This window comes from Octopus sinensis, linkage group LG14, assembly GCF_006345805.1.
Source record: "Octopus sinensis linkage group LG14, ASM634580v1, whole genome shotgun sequence".
Classification (NCBI taxonomy): domain Eukaryota; kingdom Metazoa; phylum Mollusca; class Cephalopoda; order Octopoda; family Octopodidae; genus Octopus; species Octopus sinensis.
The window spans coordinates 31,828,983-31,851,901 of NC_043010.1; the positions used below are offsets into that span (position 1 = coordinate 31,828,983).

Consider the following 22,919-nt stretch of genomic DNA (forward strand, 5'->3'; position numbering starts at 1 on the left):
TTGTGGTTAAGGAAATGCGTGAACTAAGGTTATCTTAAGGCAACAATGAAGAAGACGAAACTATTGAAACTATATTTACATGATGACATGGTAATGAAATAGACAGAATAATGAAAAGAACTAATAAGGGGTTTATGATCTGAGCAGAAATAGAAGAGTAGATGAACGAGGTTGAAAAGACAAAACTTCTTACCTGAGCATCTTCTGAGATTTGTATTCTTTGGCAGAAGTATTAAAGTCAACATCAATAATTATAATACTGCCAGTACTATTATTATTATTATTATTATTATTATTATTATTATTATTATTCTGAATAGTTGCTGTAATGGTTATGGCAATAACTTCAACAGTAGTAATAGTAATAATAATGATAATGAGTTATAATAGTAATGATAATGATAATGGTAATCATTTTGGAACATGGGGTGTTGAGTGAGGTTTACAAATTATGGTAATATAAGTTAATTGAGTAGCTAATGCACCTAACAATTATGGCTGTGCACAACATAATGATATGAGTTACATAACCCACAATATTCCCATCCTGATGTTAATTAGGTTATGTAATTGTAAAAAGAAATTTGAATGAGCACTAGGAAATAACTGCCTAACATTGTATATAAATATAATGTTAAAACTAATCTACATACTTTCAGTTATGTCAGTTCCACTTCTTCCATTTTAAAATAAAAAATACATATTCCTCTTTATGCATTTTGAAGCAAACATAATGTGAAAGCAACATTGCTCTCCATGAAAGTCTGGGAATTAAAGAACAAAGATTTTGATTTTCATCTAATGAGGAACATCACTAGACATGCTAAGTCTTTTGTAAGTGATAGATGTGGTTGCAATCTATACAGTTTAGAATTGTTGAAATCTTAAAATGCATGTGTGATTTTATTAGTGGATCAGATTAATTAAGGATCATTTCCCCACAATCTAGCTGTTGAACTTTCTGATATTTTGAATCAATTGTGTGAAATCTTTCCTGAGTGCTAAATATGTATCTATAACTTTATGACATAGACCTTAATTACTAGTAATAAAATTTATGGATAATATTTAGGTAGCCTAGTGTATCTTAATACTATTAATACATATAACTGATCAGGTTTAAAGTACTTTTGCTTAGCCTTAGTTCTAATTTCCATGTAATTCATATTTTATATGATTTAATGTAATAACTTTATTCAATATGATTCTAGCCTTAGATGATATTTTTATATTTGCTTCATCCTCCCTAGTTATGGCCTTTATAATTCTTTACAATTCATTATTATCCTATAAATTCTTTTAACATTTATTAATATTTATGGCCTTTATAATTCTTTATAATTCTTATAAATTCTTTTAACATTTTCTCATTACTCTCCATAATTTTAAATTATTATAGTAATGATTTAATTATTTATTGAACCTGTATGATTTTAATTGATTTGCTTTATTCAAGATAATGTTATGATGATTTTAGTTCATAAAAATGTTATGATTCATGTATTTTTCAGTTTTTTTTATTGAGAATATCATTTCAGTCTTTTCCTCTCAATTGTTTCTAGCCTTTCAACTTGGAACTTCATTACAGATAAATAACTGATCTCTATAAATTAAATAATTGATCTCTATAAATTAAACATAAGTTTAAAAACAAGTTTAGAATAGAAATGCCTTTAATTGTTCTATAATTTACAACATCATTCTGCAATCCACACTCTTGATTAATAGATTGAAGTCTCACCCACTTTCCATTTCTTAAATGTTGGTAATTCTGATTAGGAATTTTACTTCTTGATAATCTATTGATTAACCAACATATCACTACTCATTTACTTATTTGGTAAACCTGATGTGTTGAGGGTTTCGTAATGCATAACATAATCTTATGGATGTAGTGCATACTGCATACCTGACTGTACTATGTTTATGATGTAATAAAGTTTCTTAATGAAACAACTTTAAAAGTCCCAGATAAACCATTCATCTGTTTTTATTATGTTTTTGCATCATGCTTAAGGTTCTCTTCATTGCTGGATATTTTTGGATTCTACTAGAGTTGTGCATTACCAAACAACACTGAACTTTCCTTCCTTGATGCATTACATGTTATGATAATAAATTAGTTAACTCTCTGATTTGTAATTCTGTCTAGCCATTAAATGTGCTGTTTCTCTTATATACGTCTTGATCCTTTATAGTTGTGCTTTGTTTTACTTATTTAAAGGGAAAAAATTTGACAAGTCAGTCAGTCGCCCGTTGACACTCGTTGACACTCGTTGACACTACATCAAAGAGGTCAGGGATCAAAAGAAAGAAGAAGAAAGAAGACATGCATCCAACACCAGAGCTGAAGACACCTCCGAAAGTGGGGGCCCCGCCACATCAAAACGGTAGAGGAGTAGGGGCCGAAACCAGATGTGGTTCCTACTGATGATGTCTTGAGTTAACTGGATCCTGTAAAGGAGCTGTTGTGGTAGCAGACAACGAAACACGGTTGAAATTCCTCCTACCTTGATCCACTGTAATCAAATGTGTGTGTGTGTATGTGTGTGTGTGTGTATGGGATAGGTTGGTTTCTGCATGTGTATACAGTTTATCAGCTTATAGTATTCAAAGAAGAGAAATATATACAACACAAAACAAAACCAGAAAAACACAGCAACGATAGTTATTCAGAAATAGATTTGTATTTTATCTTTTACTAGTTATGGTAACTAGTAAAATATACAACCCACACAGATGCATGTAAATATATGAATAAATGTTCTCCAAACTTTCTACCAGGTTGTATCTCTTCTCTTTTCCAACTGGCACACTATATGCATTATTTCAGCCTTCTGATATTAGTCATTTAGGTGGTCACACTACAGTGGTGACCACGACCATCTTTAACGGTGATCCTGACGTGGGATACATCACCATGACCATCTATAGAGTCGTTAAAAACGGCCGTAATGGATTGACACCTGTATCTCTACTGTTATATATATATATATATTCTGTGTTCCTTTCTGTAGAAGAGCGTAGGCTCGAAACGTAAAAGACTTTTTCTATTCCTGAGCGTTATACTGTTTGTTTTGTACATCACCTGTCTTCGTCTTTTTTTTTTTTTCGTAAACCCTCCCTATATATATTATATATATATATATATATATATATATATATATACTTTATTTTAAGCAGCAGAAAATTCAACAAAATCTGTTACTCTGAGTTTCTCGTTGCCGTTCATCAGACAGTTTTTGCTAAAATGGAACTTATATATCAATTCAATCTATACTCTTACAAACGCTACACCTTTAAAAAGAAATGGACTTGTTTGATTGGCCCTTTAGAAAAAACGGTCAATCTTCGAGCTATAAACAAAAAGGTCAAAAATATATGTATATATATATAAAAAAACTTATAAAAATTATAAAATCCGAGGAAAAAAACCTATTGCCGTTAATGAAGACAGTGCAAATTAATGCATAGAAATTAAACCTGTTATAAATACTGCAATACATATTTATATTAAAATCTACATATATATATCAACATACACAAAAGGATGCGCGTAAACGCCATACATACATATACAGACGTATGAATATGAATCTAAATATACACATAAAAGCATGTGTACATATATTCACGCAAATCGTCTCGCACGCAAGCTAAAATTCATCTATGTAGCAATTCTCATATACTGAGCAAGGAGGGGGAACGAAAGAAAGGGAAAGAGAAAAAAAGGAACGAAGGAGGGGTGGGGAAAAAAACTTGTAACGATGTTATTGGCATCTATAGAGACCAGTATACATACACAAGTTTGAATGGATACATATACATACCGTCGTGTATATGTGTGCTTAAGCACAAGCATACTTCCACTTACACATACACAGATACGCATGCTTACAAATACATATGCTTTGCTATACACATACTTATATAAACATTCTAATTTTGACAACATTGCTTTTTTTTTTTTAAAAAAACATTGCTTTTAAAAAATGGGTGCATTAATAAAAATATATACGAAAGACATATAAAATAAAATATAACATCCTATTTTGGGTCATTTATAAATAATCAAGGTAATATAAATAATCAAGGTAATCCTATGCAATACAATAACATGAAAACAAAGTTTGTAGGTTTTTCCTAATATATATGTAGAAACATAAGACTTTGCTATACGGATTAAGATCCGCGTAGCTTGGAAACAGAATCAAAATCCATCGTAGCGCTCAAGAGTCAAAATCAAAATCAAAAATCAAAAATACAAAATATATACTCTATCCATATGGTATATTTATATTCGACATTTTAAATTTAGCCGCGTGCCTACATAAGTTCATTAACTCACTTCTTTGATTCAAAGAATTATTGTCTTTGAATAAGATGTACATTTTTTCTAATAGGCAAAGTTCGCACTTGAAATTATATTGTAAGCTCCATATATATATATATATATATATATATATATATATATATATATATATATATTATATATATATATGACAAAATTCTTTCAGTTTCTCTCTATCAGATCCACTCACAAGGCTTTGGTTATCCCAAGGCTATAGAAGACACTTGTCCAAGGTACCATGTAATGGGACTGAATCCAGACCGTATGGTTTGGAAACAAGCTTCTTACCACAAGCCACTCCTACGCCTATTTATTTACTTTTTATTAAAATGTAGTTGTTATTGTTGTTTAACCCCAGATTATCCATAACTGTGTATTATATGATCAAATATCTTCTAACCATGACAATCTAGTATTTTTAGGACATTATATTGTTCTACGTTATCTAATGTGTCCTTCCTTTTCTTCAAGTTAGTAGAGTGTGATCTGGGAATACGAGTTGGTATGAAAGAGTTTCCGGACTAGTTATGTTTGATAAAAAAATAACTTATTTATCTCAGTTTAACATCATCTTCGTCAAAATAGTCGCCTAGCGCAGCAATACACTGTTTTCAACATTCCTGCCACTTTTGGAATCTGGTCTGGATGTTGTTTTCCGTAAGCAAGTTGAGGAGCTTCTGTGATGAACACTTGATCTTGACAATGATGTTAAAACGGTGACCCTTGAGCTGCGTTTTCATTTTGAAGAAGAGATGGAAGTCCGTAAGTGCTAAATCTGGCGAATAGGATGGGTGTGGAAGTGATACCAAGTTGTTTTTGGTGAGAAACTCATGAGTGAGGAGAGCTCAGTGACAGGGTGCATTGTTGTCATGAAGAATCCAGACGTTAGGATTGCCTGCATGGACCTACATGAGAGACCAACAGCATCAGCAATGTCATTGATTGTCCTCTGACGATCTTCATGCACAAGCTGATGAATTTTCTTCACATTTCCAGGGATGGTGCTTGTGGCAGGTCTTCGAGATCACTCATCGTCTTACTGGGACGTTCTCCTTTTGAAGCACCCATGCCACTTGAAACAGCCCATTGCCATGTCATCATCAGCTTGCTGAAGCATGCTCAATGTCTCTGTAGCCGACTTCTCAAGATTAACTTAAAATTTCACGTTGGCTCTTTGTTCCAACTTCCGGTCCATAACAAAAATCGCTGACTACGGCATACATGTGATCACAACGATACAAATTTCACAACTTGCTAAGTAAACACAGAGATGCCACTTGGCACACTGCCTCATGAGAGTCCATGCTGGCTCTCTCACTACACATGCATCCACGTGAAACCATCTGTTGGCATGCTACAGAACTAGTCCAGGAACTTTTTGATACCACCTTGTAACTTGGCTGTTATATCTGACAATTTAACTAATCACGATGTGACTGCTATTGTTGATGTTGATACTAATGTAGTTGCTATTGTTGTTCTTGTTGTAGTGGTTGCTACCAATGTTGATGTCATTCTTACTGTTGTTGTTTATATAGTTACTACCGCTGTTGGTGTTACAGTTGCTAATGTTGCTGCTGATGTCGTGGTAGTCACTATTATACTTGTTGTAGTTGCTTGCTATTGGAATTGATGATTTTTTTTTCAGCTGGTAATTTTGGTTTTAGCTGTTGTTGTTGGTGTTGTTACCATGTTACTATTTCCCAAACCTATGTGTAAACACACTGTCTGACTTATAAATAGAAATTATACAAAACTGAACTGAGTATTATTTATTTATTTATATTTATGAATTATTTCAGTCTATTTACTTTACTACAAAACTATAATATATTTTAGATGTGTGTGTGTTTACATATGAATACATATATGAATGAACACACACACACACACACACACACACACACACCACACACACACACACATATATATATATATATATATATATAATGAGATTAGTGATAATCAGGAGAATGGAGATTTGCACATCAATATTTTATTATACAGTTATTTACATCATTCTTCAATTAGATCTACACACGTTTCAGCTGCAAACCATTGCATACTTCTAAGTGTGCATCTTGATGTTAACTAATGGTGCAGCTTCCTCAGGGTAATTTTTTTACTGCTGTTCGAATGTCATCTGAAGAAACTCTGATATAAAGAGAAATCAAAATTCAACAAAAAAACAAACAAAACAGAGATGTTGGAAAAGAAGATAATAAGAAAAATAATAATAACAGTGATAGTGGTACACTATTCAGGGCAATTAAAAATAGTTAAGACAAAAATAATATAAAGATAAATAAAGATAAGAAAATGGAAAAATTGGGTAATAACCATAGAATACTATGTAAAGTGAGGAATAATAATGATTTTAATAAAATGGAACCATAAAAACTAATAAGAAATCCTAATAGTAGTAGAAACTTTAATATAAAGTACCCTAACAGAGCAGATAATAAATATGTAAGCCTGCCTATTAAAAATACAAAAATTAATAGCGAATATGATGTAAAGCAAACCTAATAAGCTAACCAGAGAAATAGGATAAATACCTATAATGTGAACAAGAAAAATTTCACTAGAAGTAAACTATATGATAATATGGAGTGGTATATTATTCCCTTCGATAAGGAAATCATTTCCAACATTCTAAAATTATTCTAGTCAGCAGTAGAAAGACATTTTCCCAAAATATAGTAGGTATTATCCGATTTTTAATAAGCACAAGATTAGAAAAGCGTTTTCCAATAGTAGAAACCTAGCACAAATTATTGCACAGAATGCGAAGAGATTAAATAATTTCTATGAGAATGGTATTGATTATAATCAGAACATAAATATCAACAGTAATGAAATAAGCATTATTGATAAATATATCATGAGAAATAGCTACAATAAGGGAAACAATACAAGGGAAGCAACTGATAATAATCCTAGGATGGGACAAGAGAGAGAAGGCATGAACGCTAGAAAGTGCAGCACTGGGAAAGTAAATGATGAAAATAAAGCTAATAACGAAACAGAGAAACAATGGAATTAAAGCAAGGGAAGTAACAAGTACTAACTCAAACACTATAACAGAAAGCGGTATCCAGGATGTAAAAAATCAAAATAGTGTAAATAACTTAAAACATAGAAAAAATTAACCAAGGAATATAAATAAAATTAACCAAATAACAATAAGAGATTATAGAAGAATAAGTAGAGATAATAAGTATAATTGTGCAAAATGTAAATTATGCCCGTTAAAATTAAATTGCAAAATAAAAGATGTCGTCTACAGGTACAAAGTAATTTCAGGAGAGGTATATTTCTACATAGGCGCTAGTTCTAGTTTCATAAAACGTAGACTAGCTAATCATAAATATCCTTCTTATAGTTAATTTTATTAAACATAATCTTAATCTTCAACCCTTTTAAAATTTTATATAGTTTTATTTTTGTAGAGGTGTTCACTTAATCCAAGTTCGTTATTTGTTTTAATTTGCCTAATTTTATCTTAATTCTAGTAGTTTGTGAAATGTATTTGCTCAAACTTCTTGAAAGTATATTTAGATGCATGAACACATCTTAAAGCATGTTCTCGTCTACGGTTTAACAGATTAAATTTTGAGGTAAAAAAAAAAAAAAAAAAAAATAATAATAATAATAATATGAGTTTAAGTAAATTAATTTGGTCGCTAAAAGATAATAATAGAGCATACACAATTAGCTGGAAATTAATTAGTAGAGCTAAACCGTATTGAGGAAGCAAACGTTGTGAATTGTGTGTTGAAAAAATTTAGCAAATTTTTACCTCAAAATTTAATCTGTTAAACCGTAGACGAGAACATGCTTTAAGATGTGTTCATGCATCTAAATATACCTTTAAGAAGTTTGAGCAAATGCATTGCACAAACTACTAGAATTAAGATTAAAACAAATATCGAACTTGGATTAAGTGAACACCTCTACAAAAATAAAACTATATAAAATTTTTGAAGGGTTGAAGATTAAGATTATGTTTAATAAAATTAACTATAAGCAGGATATTTAATTAAATACAATATAACAAGAAAATTGTAGATCTATAGATTAATAATCATAAATATAAATAGATAAGTCAAAAAGGTAATTGAATACCTTAAAATATATGAATAGCCTTCTAAATTAGTAGAATGGTAAGTTAGAATATAATACAGAAACTATGACCTACTTTAAGACCAAATCCAGCATTAAATACCTAATTGGCCGGGGTAATCTTCAGGTCATGAGAAATACGACTATTTATAGTAACACTAACACCCCATAAAAGACTCCTATTTGGTTAGTTTCATAGTTTCTTCAGATGATATTTAAACAGCAGTAAAAACATAAACCTGAGGAAGCTGCAGCGATAATTTACACCAAGATGCGCACTTAGCAGTTCCCAAACCATGCACTGCAGCACCGCAAGATTTAATTAGGTGCGCCTCGAAAAAGTAAGATTATATTTCAAAATATGAAAAATACAAACCGAAATACACTATTGTTCATATATAAATGTCAAAGTAGCAAAAAACTAAATACTAAGTTCTAAACTAAGAATGAGAGGTGGTTGTGTCATTCAACTCATTTAGGCTAATTATGGTATGACAGTGTTATTCGATTTTGAATCTGAAATTTCATAAGGATAAGAACTAAATTAGCATCAATCTAGAAATTGACGTCTTATGGACATATTCACTTCACGACTGTTTCAGTTTATTTCGGTCGCAGCCTCAGCAGTTTTCATTTCAATAATAAATGCGAAAATAAACCATTGAACTAAAATATACGATGTTGAACTAAATATTTTTATACGTCCTCACGTATTGCGACTGTATTTCAATATTTTTCATTCATATAGTAGCAAGAATTTTCCTTTTTTCAATAAATTTTGAAAGACTTCTCAAAAGAGTCCGATAATATGTGACACGCTGCTACTTTTCACAGCTCACTGGTCACTTATCTCAGTCGCAGTTTGATTCTGTTAGTAATCTGTGTTCTTTGTGCGAGACAATTCATATTTGACAGACTAAATTACCCATAAAATGGAAAAGTTTATTGAGGAAACAACCGTGGCGGTTATGAATCTGAAAGTGAACGTTCGTCAAAAGCAACTGAGCGTGATGATAATAATGTGAAAACTCGACCCTTTCGTGAATATTGCAACAGTTATTTAAAGTTTGGGTTCCATTGGACAAGCAACGAGGATCAACGTCTTCTGTTGTGTTGTTTGTAGTGGATAGATGTAACGAAGGCATGTTACCCAGCAAGTTGAAAAGACATTTTATAACAAAACACTTAGATTTTCAATGTAAGGATCTGAATTATTTCAAAAGACTGCTAGAACGGCAATCTAAACAAAGAAACTATTTTGAAAAAAGGATGAATGCTTCTGAAAAGGTTCAAGTCACGTCTACTGAGATAGCCGAAATGATTGCTCTACAAACGAAAGTACATACTTTAGCCAAGTCGATTATCTTACCCACTCGTAGAAAGATGGTTAAAACCATGTTAGGTGCTGAAGCCGAGCAAGAAATAAGCAAGATTCCGCTCTCAAATAATACAATCCGCAGGAGAATTATGGATTTACCTACTGATATAGAGGAAAATGTATAGAACAAACTTCAGAACTCAGAATTTGCTCAACAGGCTGACTTATCAACTGACATTAGCAACAAAGTATAATTACTTACATTTATTCGCTTTATTGATGGTAACCAAATCATAAATCAGTTCTTTTGTTGTGAAGAAATGCCACTCAATACATGAGGTCAAGATATTTTTGACATTTTATCTGCCTACCCCGAAAAATGGAATTTATCCAGGAATTCATGTGTTGGAATATGTACCGATGAGGTACCATCTATGATAGGCTCTATTAAAAGTTTTGTATTGCTCATACAACAGTAAATCCTAATGTTATACGTACGCATTGCTTCCTACATAAGGTAGTACTAGTTTAAAAAACAATACCAATTTAGTTAAAGCAAGTATTAAACCAAGTTGTTGAATGGTTAATTATATTAAAAGTAGGCCATTGAAGCGTTGCTTATTGGATATGGATTCTCAGCACAAACGCTTACCTTTACACACAAAAGTCACATGGCTCTCAAAAGGTAAGGTGCTACATCGCATACATGAACTCCAGAAGGAATTGCATGCATTTTTTGAAGAAAACATAAACGTTCTTGGAATATCTACAATGTGAATTTTGGGTTTCCAAGCTGGAATATTTAACAGAGATATTTGCACAACTTAAGAAGATCAACACAAGTATGCAAGGTAGTTATGAAAACATTCTCACTTCGACAGATAAGCTGGTTTCATTTAAAAAGAAAGTTCTAATTTGGAAAAATAGGGCTGAAGTTAGTAACTTCGAAATGTTTGCCTTAATACATAAAAGAATGACTCCTATTGTATTTGAACATTTGACAAATCTGGAAGAAAAAATAAACTTTTATTTTCTGTCATTAATCACAAAAGAGTATGATTGGGTTCGAAATCCCTTCATAAAAATTTCATCTTATATTGGTCTGAAAATAAGTGACGAAGAAGAATTTACATCTATATCCAGTGATGGCGGACTTAAAAATAAAGTATGCTGAGTTACCTATTAAATAAAGTATGCTGAGTTACCTATTGATATATTTTGGATTGCTATATAGGAGAAGACCCCTCAGTAACAAAAAAAACAAAAAAACGCTTTATCCATTTTCATGCAGTTATCCACATCGTATTTATGTGAGTTGGAATTTTCAACCCTCAATAACATCAAATATAAAAAGAGAGAGAGGCTCCATTGCATTGAAGAAGAAACGAGGGTTTGTTTTTCTCAAATAATCCCAATATTGAAAACGTTTCCAAAAAACATCAAGCGCATGTTTCTCATTGGTAACTTTGCTTCATATATTGAATAAAGAGAAAGCACATGCAATTTTTCTGTATTTTTAATTATCTATATGTTACTTTATAGTTTATGCAATGCTGATATGTATAAAACCCCTTTTGAATAAATTTTAGAATTTAAGTACAAAGTGTGCCAAAATATTTTGACTACTTGTAAGGTGTGCCGTGAGTAAAAAAAATTCGGGAACCATTGGTCTTAGTGAAGAGTGATGTAAATAACTGTATAATAAAATATGGATGTGCAAATCTTCATTCTTCTGATCGTCATTAATTTCATTACTTTCTCTATGGAAACTACGCAGTCCCTAAAAGGATAGTGAGGATAATAATTCAGTTTTGTAAATTTTCAACTTGAGTTTCACCAGCATTCATTGTGGCAGCCGGCATTAAGAACTGATATATAAGAGTTAACACGGTAACCGCCAGGGTTATGTATCTCTTAAAATCTTTCTTGGATATATTTATATACATAGTACCAGAGGCGTCTGGTGTTGCCTGGGAATTAAATTGTTCCTTATATATTGGAAGAAAAAGAAGTAAAACATGTATAGAAATTTGTTATTCTAAATTCAATTTATTCTTTAACTAGGAAATCAATTCTGAATTCATAATAGAGAATAATAATAATAATAATAATAATAATAATAATAATAAACGAAAATACAAAATTTATCCCTTTTATGAAAGGAGATAAATATCGGTTGGTTTGATTGGAATTCTTGGAATGAAAGCCCCTTCCCCAGAGGTACATCCAGTGATGATGGTATCACATTAGGTGATAATGTCTTCACAATCAACTTGGTCCCATTGCATAATTTAGGAGGATCTAAATTTCTTAGAAGCATTATTAAGATTCATAACTTCAGGTGGCTCAAGAGAATTAAGGAACTCTGCTGTGTTTTTCATCAAGGAATGAATCAACTGATTTGCACTCCTTAATCGGAATCCTATTTGTTAATTCATGGTTAATCTTTGCTACTGTCTCATTTTTTGGAGCATAAATTGTCCTTTCACACAACCATTTATGCAAATTATAATTATTAAGTCTGTTTTTCAATTCAGCTGGGGAATTCACCATGATAGCAATACAAGCCAAACTGATATCACCATTCCCATCAAATGGTACTTTCCCATTTCCTAATTGGAGGAGCCAGGTTGGAAACTGCTCTGCTCGTACGTCAGTTCTGAAAGAAAATTTCTGTACTTTGTTCCATAGGTGTGAAAACTTAATGCATGCTTTTATTTCATCAGGTCTTGTTTGTCTTGAAATAACTATTAATGTTAGTCTGAAGTCTCTGATAAAACTAATGTAACTCCTCCCATAGATTTATTGTTGCCTCTGATGTCCTGTAAGGTCTTATCAAGAGCTTCCATTGCACCTCTATGTGACATGATGCATTCATCCAAATAATAAGGTGGCATTGGCACAATACTTCTGCTGAACTCGAATCTTTGCTTATGTTACAGATTGGACTGTCATTTGTGACCAATTTTAGCGGTAATTTAATAGCAGAATGAGCTGTTCGTCCTCCTGGGAGAATGGTGGCTGCAAAGCCAGACAGTGCTACAGTAACTGCAATTCGTTTTTGCTGCCTTACTTTGGAGAGAAGCAATGTTGTTACAGATGTTTTACCTGTGCCACTAGGAACATCAAGAAAGAAAATTCCTCTGCTTTTTTGTGGAACGCCGCATGCACACACACACACACACACACACACACAAAGATACATATACATGCATTATCAAATATTAGATAAAACGGACGTGTGTGTGTGTGCGTGCGAGAGAGAGAGAGCGAGAGAATATATCCTTTTTGTATGTATGTGTACGTGTGTATGAGAGAGAGAAAGAGAGAGTGAGTGCCACTTGGACATCACTCTCTCTCTCACACCCACATGCACACGTGCACACAAAAAGATGTGTGCATATGTATTTATTTTTGTACGTGTACATGACAAGAAACCCCTTCACTCACTCTCACACACACACACATGAATGTATACAAACGTACATACAAAACACATATGTGCGTGTGTAACTGACTACAAACACATAGAGCTGAACACGGTAAATAAAAAAAAAATTATGGAAATTAACGAAGTGTGCGAGTTCAAGCAAAAGAATACCCATATTTTTTGGATACCCTATGTTGAATTGCAAAATTTTAATGTGATATTTGTGTAATAACGAAATCCAGCCTGGAGTGTGTGTTAGAGAGAGAGAGGGGGGGGGGGGGGAGATCATTGCAAACAATGAATGAGATAAACATGAACGCAAAAAAAATCGTATGAATAAAAGCACGTTAAAAACTATCTTGTACCGAATATTTAAATTTGTGAACTTGGTAAATATTTATTTCAGTAATTTATCATAGCTGTTTACAAATAGCGAATTTGTAAACAACTGAAATGAAAACAATGAAATTAGACGGGGACAGACTTCGCCTTTTTTTGTCAATAGCGGAAGTTGACATTGAGAAACCTTTTTTTTAAAATATAAAGTAATATTATTTATTTTTAATAAAAAAATAAACTGATGACTCTATTAGGTATCCGAGGTCAAATTATTCATAGCCATATACATAGGATCAACCAAAAATGTTAAGCAACGATACGCCGCTCACCTCCATTCTTTTCGATACGATAAACATAGTAAATCTACAACACTCGCCAACCACATACATCATCTCAAAAATACAAATATACCCTATTCTCTATCATGGTCCATACTAGATTCAGGGCTTCCCTACCGAGGTCAACGCCCAATCTTCAAGCTTTGCCTGAAGGAGGCACTTCATATATTAAAGCACAACTCTCCAGCACTGCTAAATAAACATAATGAGGCACTAAGCACATGCAACCACCGCTTTTTTCACACGTTCAAATTCTACCACAAATCCAAATGCCTAAATGACTATACAGTATATTTCCACAATACCCCTTAGGTATAACCTTATAAATCTACATTTTAACTCCCAATCCCTATCTAATTCCTCTTTCATACTCGAATATCACAACCATCTAATTATATTCGTGTATATATGCATGCATACATATGTGTGTGTGTATGTATGTGTGTGTGTGTGTGTATGTGTGAATGTATATATGTATGCAAGGAATATATACCTGCGTGTGCAAGATAATACATACAGATACACGTATTCATGGGTATACATATGTACATATGATATGAGTACGATCTGTATGTGTAGATGTTGATATGTATAAATATTGTATAAATATATATATATATGCATGTTTAATATATGCATCTCTATACTTCTTCACATATTTTCTTCTACTACTAAGCATTGAGCTTCCAACCAACCTAATCTGTATTCCCAAATTCTTCATTCCACCATATTACTACCCCTATCCCCTCTCTCTACCCCATCACTTAGGCTCTATCATTACATACCTGACACTCCTTTTCTTTTTACACGATTATATATATATATATCTCTCTCTATTACCCCATTCCTTCTATCTGACACTCCTTTACTCTTTACCCTATTTACAATCCCATATCTTTCTCTCTCTATCATCCTCACCTCCCCATTCCTACTATCAATTTATCTTGACTGACCACTAACAGGTACACTTTCCCTCTCTTCATCTCTTTATTATCTCTCTCCTGGCTTTTCTTTTGCTTTCTTTTTTCTTCCTTCTTTGTTCCTCTCTTTCTGTTTTCGATTTGACCTTACAAATATATTTCCTACTTTAAGGTCACTTTAAATAAAACCTCGATTCAATAGCACTGTATACAAACTCTATACTTAGAATGACCAATTTGAAATACTATTGGAATTTACTTATAAGGTATTGGAATCTTATATGTATACCATTCTGCCTAAATAATGGACCTACGAATGCAATATCCCTGCATATCTCACATCTATTTTCATTCCTTCACTTCACTCTCTATTTCATATCTTATCTAAAATAACTATTGCTTAACCATCTTATCACACCGTTTCCGATGAAGGGATATATAAAATATACCGGAAACAGCTGTAAGACCTATTCTGAAAAAAAGTTTTTGTATATATATGTATATATATATATGCATATATATATATATATATATATATATATATATATATATATATATACATATATATATATATATATATGACGAGCTTCTTTCACTTTCTGCCTAGCAAATTAACTCACAAAGTTTTGGTCAGCCTGATGCTATCACAAAAGACACTTTCCTATGGTGCCACGCAGTGGGACTGAAGCTGGAACCATGTGGTTGGGAAGCAAGCTTCATGCTACACAGCTACGCCTGCGCCTATATATGTGTGTGTGTGTGTGTGTGTGTGTGTGTACATACATACTTGTATATTTTCATATGGGTTTAGTGAAGTCTGGTCTCAGGATGCTGAACCTTATAAAGGGGATAATATAAGACCGTAGTAAGAAGAGAGGTACAATCCTGGAGAAGACCTGTTCAACCCTCACAAACATGGAAGATGGTTGTAATGTGGTCATGATAGCAACAATACTAACGTTAATGATGACAACAATGATGATGATGGTGGTTGTGGTGATAATGGTGATGATGTTGATAATGAGACATACATATTTACAATTAATCAACACATTTTTTAGTGATATAAATAGTAATATATCTTCTTGTTTAGTGTCTGCTGCTCTATGCAATTACTGTTATGTTATTGTTGGTATTTGGAATCAACTTATCAATCTTTATATCGTCCCCACCCACATTTCATTATGTGAGATTATATTAACCTTACCAGTTTCAACCCTAAGCTCAGTTCAGGATACAGTCCTATCTTCTGCTATTTTTGTTGTTGTTCTTGTTGTTTCTGCTGCTGTTGTTGTTGTAGACAGAAAAATGGCAATGCTGCTAAGCATTTTGCTCATCTTTACATATTGAGTTCAAATTCTGCTGAGGCTGACTTTGCCATTCGTCCTTTTGGAGGAAAATAAAGTAAGTACCAGTCAAACACAAAGGTTGATGTAACTGAATATCTCCTCCCACCAAATCTCAGGCCAGGCCTTGAACCTATAGTAAAAAGGTTCCCCAATGGCAACAAGCAGCAATATACAGTCCAGTTTTGCAACTCAATCAAGTCATTCTTAGAAACTTAATTGTGATTTCCTTATGCTCCTACGTTAGCTAATTAAATTGAACTTATTGATTGGTTAATCTAGAATTTATCAGTAATTTGATTGAGCTTGAATGCAAGTGCAGAGGTGATAGACTGACTGGTGTGGTAGAGTGGTGGAATCTGCAGAAGAGGTGATGGGGTGTCAGAACTCGTACCACATAAGACTAATATCTCCTGGCATTTTATTATGTATCTATATGTTTTCAGTTCAAATTCTGCCAGGATCTATATTATCTCAGTGCCTTCCACAATCAATAAATTAAGTCACAGTCCTCTCACTGAAATCAGTAGAAGAATAGGAGAATGAGATATGAGGGTTAATGCCAGCTTAGAAAAAGCATTTTTACTGTTACTAATATATCAAAACAGAGGTAAATGATTTTCGTGAAGACTTAATCCAACATCTGGTTTAACACCATACCTGGTCCTTAGGTCATCCATTATTTAAACGGCCATGAATCAGATAAGCTTAGGAAGGATCTTATTGCTTTCTTCCAAAGGATGGGCTTATGGGTTAGGATAGATACTAACCTGAAAAGTGTAGCTTTTTTAGATGTAAATTTGGATTTACAGTCGGATAAATTTAAACCTTACCATAAGCCTAATGATAAGCTATCTTATATTAGCAAAGAATCCAGTTATCCACCAGTTATTCTTAGGACCTTAGTCAATAATGTAGGTAGACGAATATCATCAATTTCTTTGGATGAAGCCGCATTCCAAAATGCCGTACCTTATTACAATAGCGCATTAAGGAATAGTGGATTCTCTGAGAAGATCCAGTATAACCAACTTAATTCTAGTAGTAATGCTACAAGTAGAACTAGGACTAGGAAAGTTTTGTGGTTTAACCCAGCTTTCAATATGGCCGTAAAAACAAATACAGGTGGGGAATTCTTAAAATTAGTCTCTAGACATTTTCAACCTGACCATAAGTTTTATAGAATATTTAATAGAAGAACACTAAAGATCAGCTATTCTTGCTTCCAAAACTTCGCCTCTTTTATTAACCAACACAACAGTAGGATAATTGCTAATTACCATAGTGCTGATTCTCTTCTTAAAAATTGTAATTGCAAAGATGGATCCTCCTGTCTGTTGGAAGGAATATGTCTGGAGAAAGGAATCGTGTATAGAGCCAAGGTGCAGATAGAAGGCTCACGCGAATATAGAACTTATACAGGGGCTTCCGAAAACTTTTTCAAAACCTGATTTTATTCGCATAAAAATTCCTTCAGATACCCCAAAAATAGGACGAAGACCAGCCTGGCAAAATATTTCTGGGAATTAAAGGAAAAAGAAGTCCGACCTTTCAACGTGACATGGAGTATTTTGGATAGAGCTACACCTTACAGGCATGGTGCACCTAAAAGACCCATCAAATGTGATTTATGCCCGCTGGTAAAATATTTCATTTTATTCCAGGAAATAACTCTTTAAATCAAAGACGCGAACTCTTGAATTCTTGCAGACACGCAACAAAATTTAAAATATCGGCTAGCAATATACCATATGGATAGTGTATATTTTTAATTCTTGGACTAGTTTTTAATCACACTGTTGGATTTGTTTGTTATTATGCATGATTTATTTCGCATCACAAAGTTATTGTATATATTTTGACTTATTTCTTAAGAAAAATCTTCGACTGTTATATGCAAATATTATTTTCTTGTTTAAAATTCTACTTTTATTTTCATTTTATTGTATTTTATAAACCCATTTTAATCGTTTAATATATAGATAATTCGATATAGGGTGTTCTATTTTGCATGTCTTTTATCCGAATTTCAGGGACAACTTCCTCTCTGCGCATTTCTGGATAAGAGAGGTCACCTTGTTCATCACCTCTTCTCAATTCTTATGCACCTGGAGGTTGGGACAAAACCAGATCCTGAGCAGTTTCACTGGTCCATCAGTCCAGCGTCCAACGATGCCATCCGATGGAATTGATCTACCTCTCCAGGTGCCCAGTCACAATCCTACTGACTTGCCGGCATTAATTTTAGCCTATAATAATAATAATGATGATGATGATGATGATGATGATGATGAGGAGGAGGAGGAGAAGAAGAAGAAGAAGAAGAAGAAGAAGAAGAAGAAGAAGTATGATTTGGAAAGCTGGTTCTTCTAAATTTCTAAATTGATGATTTTCAGGCATGATATTACCAAAATAGTAGCTTTTCAAAGAATTCACAAAGCATGCTGTGCCAACTGGATGTTTTCCTGTTACAAAAAATTATAATGACTCTCCAATCCAAACTCTTTTTAATTTAAACTTGTCCTTTTTTCTGTCTTGTTTTTCAGGCATTATTATTTGGCAAAATGAATCTGTCATTTTTAGCAAGCTTTGCTTCACTAACCCAATAAATTTTTATCCAACCAAAATTAATGTAATTTGATGTGGGTGGTGGTGGAGGTAGAAGTGATGATGGTGATAGAAGCGTTGCTGTTCTTGCTTAACTTTAGATCAGACCTTATGCAGACACTAAACCATGATTATATTCTATGATTTTATGGCACACTCTATCTAGGATCATAACATCTTATGCTTCCTTCCATGTTGACCCATTAATGCCTGAAATGAAAAATTTTTGAATTTTTCTTACATTCAAATACATTGTATACTTTTATGGAATTTTGTGAATATTACAATAATAAAGTGGTTTTTAGATCTGTATGATATATCATATGCTGGGCATGTAGGGTTAAAATTTTGAAATAAGGATGAAGTAAAAGATTTTTTAATGTCATTTATTTGTTTACAAAAAAATTCTAATGACAAGTAAATATATTTCTAAGAGGAATACCATTTATTGGTGAAAAGGAAGAAAGCATGTGTCAGGAAATAGGCTTACATTGCATTTGATGCAAACAAATTTGGTGCATTTTCCACAAACTGCGCATTGCCTTTGAGTTTCAATTTTGTTGACAAGGTGGTCTCTGTTATCAAATTGTGCCACTTGTGGAACTTGCTTCTTTGTTTTAGGATGTACCACTCTTTTCTTTTCTAAATTTGGTGCAGCAAGCAATGCAGTAACTATTTGCCTTAGAGAAATATTCCTCTGAATGTAGCAGCAAAGAATCCATAAATTTACAATGTTTTCATTGAGGTAAAATCTAAACAAAGGCCTGTACCATTTTCTTGATCGTATTCTAATTTGATAATGACCTCTCAATTTGTCAAATAGGTCAACACCTCCCATTTGTTTGTTATATAGCTTCACAATATTTGATTGAAGTACAGATACTCTATTTCTCTCAGATTTTTTCCATTGTTTACAGCTGCCAACATCAAAAACCTCAGCTTTCAAATTGGCCACAAGATTTACTTGGTTATTATCAAGCCATTTTGGCAGAGTAATTCCAATCTTCTTATCCTCAGCTACACAGCAAATGCCTCGCACAACTTTGCTTACATCTTGTAGCGGTGCCTTTTCTGTTCTATTATTTCGAATAGTCCCAACACAAAAGAGACCATTGTTTGATAAGGCATCCATCAAAGGTAGAGAAGTGAAATAGTTGTCAATATAAATGCTTGATCCTACTGGTATAAATTTTAAAGATAATATTTTGCTAACTGAAGAACCAAGCGTTTTACTTGCAATTAAGAATCCATCTGGCCTGTCAAGGCACCAAAACTCAAAACCATAGCATATGGGCTTGCCTCTTATAAACTGTTTCATGCCATGATGCCTATAATAAGACTTCATTGCCTTATCAAGAGAGAAATAGCTACCCATTGGTTCTACAAATTGGTAAAATTTATCATTTAGGTGATCTAAAAGAGGCCTAACCTTATAGACTTTATCGCAAGGATTGAGTTTACTGTTGTCATGGAAATGTAGATATTGATGTATTTTCTCAAATGTATTTCTAGACATTGCATGACTAACTAAATTGTTGTTTAAATCAGATTTATTCTCCCAGTACATTCTTCTGCAGGGTAGTTTATTGTAGCCTGACAATAGAAGAATTCCAAAATACTTGTAAAAATTCTCAACAGACAAAGTAAACTACAATTCTCCCTTTTGTACGGCGTATTTAATGGTTTCTTTGCAAATACGATTCATAATATCTTTAGAGAAGCACTCCTTGAAGACGTCAGTTGGCTCAAACTTGTCCCTAAATTTTGTTGTAATCGAAGGTTCAGTTACACTGGAATCACAGTTATACTTTGCAGAGGACTGTTTCAATGGTTTATTATTCCATTTGCAAAGACTTTCCTTTGCGCGTGAATAGCGCTTTTTAGAAGAGCTTGGTGTCACCTCCTTCTCTACATCAAGAACCTCAACACCAGCTTTACAATAGGCTCTAATCTCACCTTTCTCTGCAAGAATACCTCTACCAATGTCACATAAATTTGCTAAAGATTTTCTGCAGGCTATTGAAGCATCATCTTTATCTGAATCATTGCTATGATTTGGTGGATGAAGAACCAGTTGAAGCTCATCAGCATTATAAATTTCCTCAATAAAATATTCAGTATCATCACCAGATTCGATTATATTTAAGATTTCTTTGGTGTTTCTTTCACCATCAAGTTTTCTTATAGACATATTCAATGATCTAGAAATAAGAATTCGATATATATACATTTCACTTGCACTTATGCAAACATTAGTTGGCTAGTAAACAGGCTACTTTTTATGAAGAAAATAAATAATAGATATAGGAATTACCAGTAGTTGTTATTTCCACTTTCAGTTCACCTTCAACTGGGAAGTTATTAGGTAGTGTAATGGTTCTATTAGACTGGTGACTGTAGTCAATATTGTGCCTTTTGAGGTATCCTCATTCTATGAAGGTGTTGTTTGATCCAGTATTGAGTAGCCCACAAATGGAATGATTGTTGAATTTGGTGTTGACCAAACCACAACCTAGTGTTTCCAAGGTTGCCATATGATGGATAGATTGATTTCTTCACTATCAGTTTCTTCATCTAGAGAGTCAGGTTTGTCCAAAGATATTATTATTTTATTCGTTTCAGCCATTTGACTGCAACCTTGCTTGAGCACCACCTTTTAGTCAAAGAAATCAACCCCAGCACTTATTCTTTGTAAGCCTGGTACTTATTCTATTGCTAACTTTTGCTGAACTGCTAAGTTACAGGGATGTAAACACACCAGCATCTGTTGTCAAGTGATGGTGGGGTGGGGTGGGGGACAAACACAAACAAAAATACACAAATCTATCTATCTACCTATCTGTCTACCTATCTATCTATCTTTCTATCTATCTATATATATATATATATCTATATATATAAATCTCTCTCTCTCTCTCTCTCTCTCTCTCTCTCTATATATATATATATATATATATGACAAGCTCCTTTCAGTCTACCAAATTCACTCACAAGGCTTTGGTCAGCCTGAGGCGATAGTAGAAGACACTTGCCCAAGGTACCACATAGTGGGACTGAACCCAGAACCATGTGACTGGGAAGCAAGTTTCCAACCACACAACCATGCCTGCTTAATTTTAGATTTTGAAGAGCTCTTACTTTTTGATAATCAAACATTGGCCCAGTGTCCCCTTTTTTGGCAATTACATATTGAAGACTTTGCAGGGCACCGACTTTATATGTTTGCTTATGATTTTGATGGTCCTGCATGAATAGTTCTGAAAGAACTAGCCAATGTGGTTGCTGCATATATTGTTTAGTCCAGTGATATTCATGTTTACATCTATTTACCGTAAGTCTATGAGGGTAGGGTTTGCATTTTTTATTGTTGTTATTTCATTGTTGAGTTTTATCCTTAGAATAGCTTTTCATTGGTTTATCAGGAAATCACTGATTTTAACTCTTTTACTACTTCTACTTCTAGAGTGCTGGAATATCCATGATTTAGGACTTTAGAACTTTTAAATCTTAGATCTTTCCATCCTCCGCTTTGTACGAATTTGTTTTGTTTGTGTTTATTATTTTTGCTGATCCATATTAAACAGGTGTTCAAGAGGCATTCTATTAGGTATTCTAAAGGTGCTCTAGAGCTTTATTGTGTTGTTTTGTTATTCACCTTGCTTATTGTACTTCTATATTCATGGTTTACTTTCTAAATGGCTTTAACTTTACTGTTTTTATTCTCACTATTGGCATTTTTGATATTTCTTTTGTTTGCTGCTATGTATCCTGTTTTTTTAGTTACCTTTCTGTTTGCTTCTTTGTTTTTTAAGATATGTCTTTTTAAACTATTGACTCTCCTTGGATCTAAAGTCACTTTTAGATCAAGTTATTTTCTCTCCAGGTATTATATTTGTATGTTTAGTAGTTTAGTGTTTCTTTTCTTTTCTATTTTGTGCTTTAATGTTGGTGTAAAATATGTGTGTAGTACATAATTATATTTTTCTCATACCATTAATGTTTTACTAAAAGGAATTGAAGCATAAAGTCTAACCTTTTATATAGATTCAGTTTGTCATTATGTTCCTCTGGTATTATCTTAATTGGTTCAGTGTTGCAGAGCTTAGTATTTTCATTTTTAAGCACTTCTTATACATTTAATTCAA

General features: G+C 33.0%; 1 protein-coding gene across 1 annotated transcript; it reads right to left on the reverse strand.

Annotated features, from left to right (window-relative positions):
• Nucleotides 1–19,219: 19,219 nt before the first annotated feature.
• LOC115219309 (piggyBac transposable element-derived protein 3-like) lies at nucleotides 19,220–20,341 on the reverse strand. Its single transcript, XM_029789472.1, has one exon. The coding sequence runs from the start codon at nucleotides 20,339–20,341 to the stop codon at nucleotides 19,220–19,222; it is 1,122 nt and encodes a 373-aa protein (XP_029645332.1).
• Between the last annotated feature and the right edge of the window lie 2,578 nt (nucleotides 20,342–22,919).

Bases quoted from the DNA above. Each gene is read 5' to 3' on its own strand.
- LOC115219309 (XM_029789472.1), bottom strand. From the start codon at position 20,341: ATGTACTGGGAGAATAAATCTGATTTAAACAACAATTTAGTTAGTCAT.